We start from the raw sequence: 8,199 nt of genomic DNA, 5'->3' as shown, positions 1-8,199 counted from the left end.
CAAAAGAAACTTCTAAGTAATATTCCTGGAAATTGAGACTTGAAATTACTACATATATGCCTACAACAATGCCTACCAGTTGCATCAGGAAATATCTCCTCATAAGCAAGATTCAGTCCCTTCTGCCTATCACTCATGAAAGTTAAAGGGATGTTGTTGTCTAATGGTCCAAAGAACTCTTGAAAGTAATAGAAGAACCACCTCCAAGTATCCTTGTTCTTTCATTCAATTACAGCAAATGCTATTGGAAAAATGCTGTTGTTTGCATCCAAAGCAACCGCTGTGAGAAGCACACCTCCAAATGGACCCTTCAAGAAACATCCATCAAATCCCACAAAAGGTCTACAACCTTCTAGGAATCCCAGCTTTTGAGCTCTAAAGCTAATGAATATTCTCAGAAATTTAGGCTCTATTAACAGATTTGGCCTATCATAATGTATTTTACAAATGCTATTGGGATTATTGTTCCTTAACAGTTCAGCATATGAGGGGAGTTTAGAATAAGATTCAGCATGTGTGCCTTCTATTTCATTAAGTGCTTTGTTCTTAGCTCTGAAAATCTGCATTTTACTTGGCTTCACACCATACTTTCTCAACTCTGCCTCTACACCTTTGCTGGTCATATTAGGATGATCTCTCATGACACCAACCAGCTTCTTGGCCATCCAATCAGAAGTGGCTTCAGCACAGTGTTTATCCATCACACAAGTGTGCTGTGATTGGTAACTTTTAATCTGAAAAGTTATATTATCAGCCACTGGTGATGCATGTATTCTCCACTGGCATCCCTCAGCATTGCATATAGCAGTCACTCTCGATCTCTCATTTTTCAATCTCAAAAGTGGAAAACCTTTTTGAATAACATAATCTTTTAAGATAGCTCTAAATGCATCCACATTGGTGAATAATTGACCCTTCTCAAATTCTATGTCATCTTTAAGATTGTAAATCCACATCTTTGATCTTATTAACTGTCTCCTAGAATTATCCCCTTCCTCACTTTCAGAATCAGGCACCACAATTTCCATTTCATTGTCTTCAAAATCAGAAAAATTAGTATCACTTTCTTCACTATCATCATTTGAGACCCTATCCAGAACTAATTCATCCTCATTGTCACTACACGGATTGTGTCTCCATGAAGAATCAGAGCTAGAATCTCCATACTGATCATCTGAGATATCAACATCTATAGCTACTGTCTTCTTATTCTGTTTACTAATAACCAGAGTATCTTGCATGTTCACAGTAGTCGGATTTACTAAGTTATTCTCTTCATCAACAGGGATAATTTCCATATCAGAGACATGCAAGTTAATCACTGGCTTAGATTGATGTATTTTGAACATCTCACTAACAGAATAATCATCATTAACATCCATCGTGCAATTTTTTCCAGGAATTTCACATCTCATCTGCATAATCATGTTAACATTCCCACTTATCTTGCTCAGTGCCTTTTCAGTTACATCAAACAACAAGTTAATGTACGAGTAGCCACTTGGATCAACATTTGGAATCCTGATTTTGTTTGCATTACAGTGAACAACAATGTCATATGCAGCAGCAATACTCCCCATCCTACATTTTCAGATTTGGATGCAAAGTAGTGATTAAATAAAAGTGCATGCTTCCTGCCTTTACATTCTTACATAAACACATATAATTTCCAGAAACACATCAGCATACATCTCACTACATATCAACGTACTTCAGCATTACAGAAACTACTGATCAAGCAAAACAGTCAATATTTGCTAATACATTCATGCACATTTTTAATAGAAGTTAATGAAATTTCCAGAAAACATCTTCCATGCATCCATCGTGCATGAAATTTCAAGAAACATCTTTACTTACAGTACTGCATGAAGCAACAAACATCTTTAGTTTCTTGACACATCTACTGATCAAGATTAATACCTTAACAGATAACATGCACTTTTTTAACAAACTGATTCATCACAGCGGAAGAGATTATAGTACTGCATATCTGAAAATGAAAATTGGTACCTCAATTTCTGCTTCTAAGAAGCTTAACTTCCACCAGATGAAGACAGCTTCACACCAGTTCCATTGCCTTCTTCATTGTCCCGTTTCTTAGCATTTAGATATAAGACATGTTATCTGCCAAATTGGCGCCAAATTATAAGACATGTTATATAAGACATGTTCAATCAGCCTAGTCACATCACTTATCATCAGAAATTGGCGCCAAATTACATCTTCTATTGGCGCCTAGGAGTAATCATTTTTTAATCACCTTCATTACACATTAAATTTCTGTTATTCTGGTTAAACATAATTAGAAATCTCAAAATGCATTTGTGTATGTAGTTAACGTCAGTGCAAATGTATCCTCTGAGGACAAATAGGTGATTTCAGTGCTCTGCATGTCAGATTTGGGCCCTAATAATCTGCCAGGGGAGCTAGGTGTAATTTTTAAAACCTGAAGGGGTCTCAGTGCAAGTGTCAGAAACCTCAGGGGAGGTTTGTGAAATTATCCCTTTTTGTTATGTTCCAACAGAAATTGGATGCCAGATAATCAATGTCCAGTGTCATCATTATTATCACTTTCCCGTGCACTTTCACGTGTACTTTGTACTATTACCAGGCTACGGTAATTGAAGAGTTCGACGGTGGGGCGAATGCAGGGCCATTGATTCCTTTTGCTGGCGGCTGATTGTGATATGGAAATTGGGATAATTTAACAAACCTCCCTTGAAGTTTTCAAAAATTTCATTTAGCCGCTCTTAACTTTGAAAAATATCACTTACGTCCCTTATTTTTAATTTTTTATAACATTGTCAACCCATTTCAAAACATAGTATTTAAAAACTCATTTTTTGGAACGAGGAGATGTCTTCATTCAAAAAGTGCCCTTTATTGTCCTAGTTTTTTTCCAAAATTATAAGCATGCAATCAAATGTTAAAACAAAGATAAATTGTAAAAATGTGTAAATTTGATGGACACAATATAGATGTAGATATTTTAATGTACAAAAAATTGTATTTTAATAATATATTCAAAGTTTTTCAAGACAATAAAAGATTATTCCTTTATTTTAAAGTGTTTTTGGTGGATTTAAGGATTTTTTTTCAAATTTTTAAATATATTAAATTTTGATAAATTTCTTTTCTAGATTGATGGTTTGTCAATCATAAAATAGACAAGATGTTTATGTTCACAAAGTCATTTGAGCTTTTCTCAAAAACAAAAATTTATTTTTTTAATTTGAAAGTATTTATGGATGAAATTAAGGATTTATGAATTGTGTAGAAAATTTTTGAGTTTTCTAATTCTTTGACTAGATCAATGGCTTGAAAACTTGAATAAGATAAAATTCTTAACTATAAATTTGAAAACTCATTTGAAGTGTTCTCAAGGTGCAAAATGCTATTATGTTTGTTGTAAAATTCTGGGGCAATCTTTAAGAATTTTCTAAATTATTTAGAATTTAAGAATTTTATCATATTTCTTGTGCAGAATAATGACATGAAAATTATTTAAAATGACATGAATTTAAGATACAAGGCCCCCCTCCTGATACACATGGTGCAACTTCCGGCAACCCTTCTAATATTTTTATTTTAATCCTTATATTTTATTTTAGATTACAAAGCTATCCCAAATTTTTGCAATATCTATTTTGTGCATTTCACCTTTTACAATTACAATTTAGCTCTAAATTGTTTAAAACTTCAAATTTTATTATTAATTTTTATATTTCTATCTAAGAATAATTATTACAATTTACTATATATATTGTAGCTTAATTTTAAATTTTGTATAAACTTTTCAATTTTTATTCATAAATTCACAAGCTTTTCTATTTTTAATATTATTAAAGTATCATGTTTTATGAAAGTTATTTTTTTTTTAGTTTGTAATGATCTATATAATAATAAAAATAACATATTAATTAATTATGACATATCTATGACGTCCCAGGTGAATAATTGCTCGATTACAATTGGTCCAATGGTTGAACCATTGACCCTTGACCCTTGACCCAGTAAGATTTTCGGTTCACTGAATGGTCTAGCTTTCAACACCTAGATCTTATCCTCTTAGATGATTTAAAAAAATTAAGAAAAGCGCCTTTAACAAATAGAGTGTCATTAATATTTTTCTTAGTTTTATTTAATCTCATTATTTGTCTCTTTACTAATGAAATGTGATTTGCATACAACTAACATGCATAAGTGATTATTATTACTACTAAAAGTTCAAGTAAATTAAAAATAATATATGAATAATAATTGTGAAAGACAAAAATGGCTAGTCATATGAGAAAAAGAAAATAAGAAAAAAAGGAAGAAGGGACAAGATCAAGAGGAAAGAAAAAAGGAGGGAAAATATTTAAAACAATTAATATAGAAAGAGCATTTTTCTCCTAAAATATTAGCTAGGGGATAAAATGCCTATGAAGAAAGTTTAGGGGGTAAAGTGACATTGGTTCCAAAGTTCATGGAGGTTTAGTCCATTTAGTCCTTATCTTGACGCAACCTTGAGAATTAAAATAATGACTTGGCACTCTGTTGAGGTTTTTTTTTTTTTGACAAGAATGAAACTAATTTTGAACAATATTTAAATACAAGGGGCAATTAATTGTGTATATGTGCATTTAAATAGTAAATTAGGTGTACATTAAGTGTCTTAACAGATGCTCCCAACACTGACTAGAAAATTTCATAAAATTGGTAGAAATGGCCATATATAACCAAATAATGTTCACCAAATGATTCGAACCAATCACTAAACATCGCCATCACTAAGTCAAAAGGAAAAGAGAAGGAAAAAAAGTAAAGGAAAAAAATGTTCACTAAATGATGTAACATTCTTGAATATGATGGGAAATAAAAAATAAATAAAAAGCTAACCAGAATTTTCTTATATATTTAAAAAAAGGCTAGAGCCAAGGATAATGGTTACTGTCCTAGTTCCCTTTGGCCTCGCTCGTAGGTCTCTTAGAAATGCTGAATGCAAAAACCTTATATATATATATTGGTTCTTTTTTGCTACGATAATGATACTTGCATTTCATCAACATAGGACATTTGAGGTGTAGCTAAAGAGACGATATATGGGCTAGCAGCATAGACAAAGCCAGAATTTTTGGTTACAAGAGGAGAAAAATCGACTAGATTGTAATAAAAAAAAAATGAAGTAAAGAAAGTGTAAGAAATTTAAACTCTGCATTGAAATACTATTACTAACACCCGTGTGCTTCAATAATATACGGCAAGTCTAAAATCAAATTCTACAAAACAAATCCTCCATGTATTATGCAACGATAAATGTTATTATGCCATTGCTTACCATGTAGATAATTCTGAATAATTTTGCTTTTTATTCAAAAGAATTGTCCTAGAATTCAGGCAAATATTAAAGTAATGATTATATAGTAAAGGATCACACATATCTTTTTTGGCTAAAGTTGGATGTTAAGAAGAATAATCAATGAAAATAAGAATAAATTGTTTAAATAATTAATAAGGAGTAGAAGTATTAGTGAATGAATTTCTAAAGAAAAAAAAGACAGTAAAACTCACTTTGGAGTATTGGAGTTCAGTATGAAGATTGATAGTTTTTTTTTTTAACTTTTTTTTTTGAGTATGAGTAGGAGGTCTCAAATTCAGCACCTCTCACTTATACTTTTTCACTCCGTACTACCCAATCCATTCCTCTCCTAGAAGATTGATAGTTGAAAACAAGAAACTCAAAATTTTATTGTTTGTTAAAATAACATTTTGCATTTTGAATGTTACAATGACATTTTTATGTGGACTGTATTTTTCATTTATTATACTTCGACGTTAATTGATATATTACTTTAGTTAGGAGACTAGAGATTAGTAATTTAATTGATATTTACTTTAGTTAGGAGATTAGGGATTGGTCATGAGAAAGTTACATACAGGAGTATAAAAGATTAATATTACCTAACTGCTAATTATCCTAGAATGCAAGATGTATGGGGTTTTATTAAACTCATACAAGTAGAAACATAATATAAATGAATGGGATTTTTAAAAAAAAATTTGAGCCATTGACTAGCAGCCACCAACAACTTGAACACAGTAAACTTCTCAAAATCAATCAGGGCAGGTGCAATTTGGATAAACTGCTACATTGCTTTTGACAAAAATAGCCCTCACTGAGGGTACAAAATTATTTTTTTCATGAGAAGAGGGTGCAAAATAAATCTTTATCGTCCACTAGGTTGTAGACTTTGTAGTGCAAACATTTGTATACTACTAGTATTGGTATGGTCCGAAGTCAATTAAGACATTCTTTGGCACTCAAGTCTCAGAGAAGCGACCGAGAAAGGGATTTTTGTCAAAATTTAAATATCAGCAGATAATGTTAATTAAACTTTTAGATATAAATATGTCTTTAATACTTACAATATTTACACCATAGCTAGAAAGGATGTAATTTAGGAATTGATATTCTGCCAAAAAAAAAAAAGAAAGGATGTAATTTATTAAAACGCTATACTTAGAATAGAATTTGTCTTCATTAAATTAGCAATGTTCATTCATATTTAATTTATTGTTTATTGAATTAAGTAATCTTTGTAAAATAAAAATTGTAATTGCAATCACAACTACTTCAAAGTACTCGCCAGCTTAGATAATTTATATGTATTCTAAAGTTAAATAGTTAAGGTAACTAAATTTGTAAAGTTATTAATCACACAACTTAGGGGGCCAAAAAATTGCAATTGACTCTAGAATAGTTGACTAAATATCTCTCATTCGTTTATAAAGAAAGGTGTCATTACAATTATTTTTTCTTTGGGACATTATACCATTTTAGAGGAAGGCAATATACTCAAACTTGATGTTTTACCGATCATCAGGAGAAAAAGTATATATTATATTAGTTCAAGAGGGTAAACTAGAGTTTGAGAATGGTCTAGTCAGATCTTAACTAATTCGACGGGATATGAGCAGGCAAATTTCTTCGAATATTATTAAAAAGAAAGAAAGTCCGAAAAATATGGTTCTACAGTGAGACTTTTCTTCTTATATGCCTAAGAAATTGATTTATTTAATTTTTTATTTTAAACATATTAAACACAGCCGGCAAAAAATTGCATTTAGGTCCCTACACGTGTGGCAAGGACTAAAGCCCAAATAAGGGACCCTTTTTTAATTTGTTATTTTTTGTTTACTATTACAACTTTAATTATTCAACCAATATTATTACACCTAGCATTTGGATTAAAAGTGCTACCTAAGTTTAAGTAGATGTTATAAGAAATAAAAACAAGTTGTTTAATTGTGAATGAAATTATACTGAATAAAAATAGAAATAGTATTAATTGAATTAGATATTAATAAAAGAAAAGTAGTAATTGAAATTATACTAAAATGAGAAACTAATTCATTAAATTAGATATGCAAAAAAGGATAGCAAATTAATTCATTAAAGTAATTAAATAATAAACTAATTATCAAATAATTGAAGGGTAAAGGATAGTAGGGATAATTTTAGAAACCTTCCCTGAGAATTCTGAAAGTTTTATTTGGCACCTTTGAATTTTGAAAAATCTCACTGACTTCCCCTACTTCAAACTTTTTGTAACATTTTAAACCCATTTCAAATTATAATATTAAAAAACCATTTTAGGAGAGATCGTATAATTTCATTCCAAATTTGCCCTTTCTTGCAGTTTCTTACTTGTTATAGCACATCAAATTTATCTCTTAAGTGTTGTAAATTGGTTGATATGGTTTTGTAATTAAAATTTCAAAGTTGATAAAAAGAAAAAAAAAACTCTTTAATAGTTATTGTATCATTCGTTTTGGACAAGAAATGCTAAGTTATTTAAATATTTAGCATTTTGTTAAAGATAAAAATACGTGTCTGCTCGATGGAAAGATTTTTACAATGATATTTTTTCTTGCAGTACTTACTTATATTAGTAAAAGTGTTTCATAAATATGTCCATTTTTATTTTCCATATAAAAACAAGAATATACCAACACAAGCACATAAACTCATACATACATATGTACATTTTTAATTTTCCACAAGAAAAATTTTGTATGTGTATTCTAGATAAGTAAATGAAATCACTTTTGTTTGTTCCCAAAAATAAAGAAAAATCATTACAAATAATATTTCACTTGCATCATAAACACATTTCCCAATTCACCTTTTTATATTTCTAACTACTTTTTATC

General features: G+C 30.2%; 1 protein-coding gene across 1 annotated transcript; it reads right to left on the bottom strand.

Moving 5' to 3' along the window:
- Nucleotides 1–221: 221 nt before the first annotated feature.
- LOC113769350 lies at nt 222–1,580 on the bottom strand. Its single transcript, XM_027313806.1, has one exon. The coding sequence runs from the start codon at nt 1,578–1,580 to the stop codon at nt 222–224; it is 1,359 nt and encodes a 452-aa protein (XP_027169607.1).
- Nucleotides 1,581–8,199: the final 6,619 nt, after the last annotated feature.

Source organism: Coffea eugenioides, chromosome 4, assembly GCF_003713205.1.
Source record: "Coffea eugenioides isolate CCC68of chromosome 4, Ceug_1.0, whole genome shotgun sequence".
Lineage (NCBI taxonomy): Eukaryota > Viridiplantae > Streptophyta > Magnoliopsida > Gentianales > Rubiaceae > Coffea > Coffea eugenioides.
Note: the sequence above shows the minus strand (reverse complement) of the source record. Positions and strands in the feature narration are given on the sequence as shown.

Excerpts from the sequence above, each read along its gene's own strand:
- LOC113769350 (XM_027313806.1), bottom strand. The coding sequence starts at position 1,580 with ATGGGGAGTATTGCTGCTGCATATGACATTGTTGTTCACTGTAATGCA.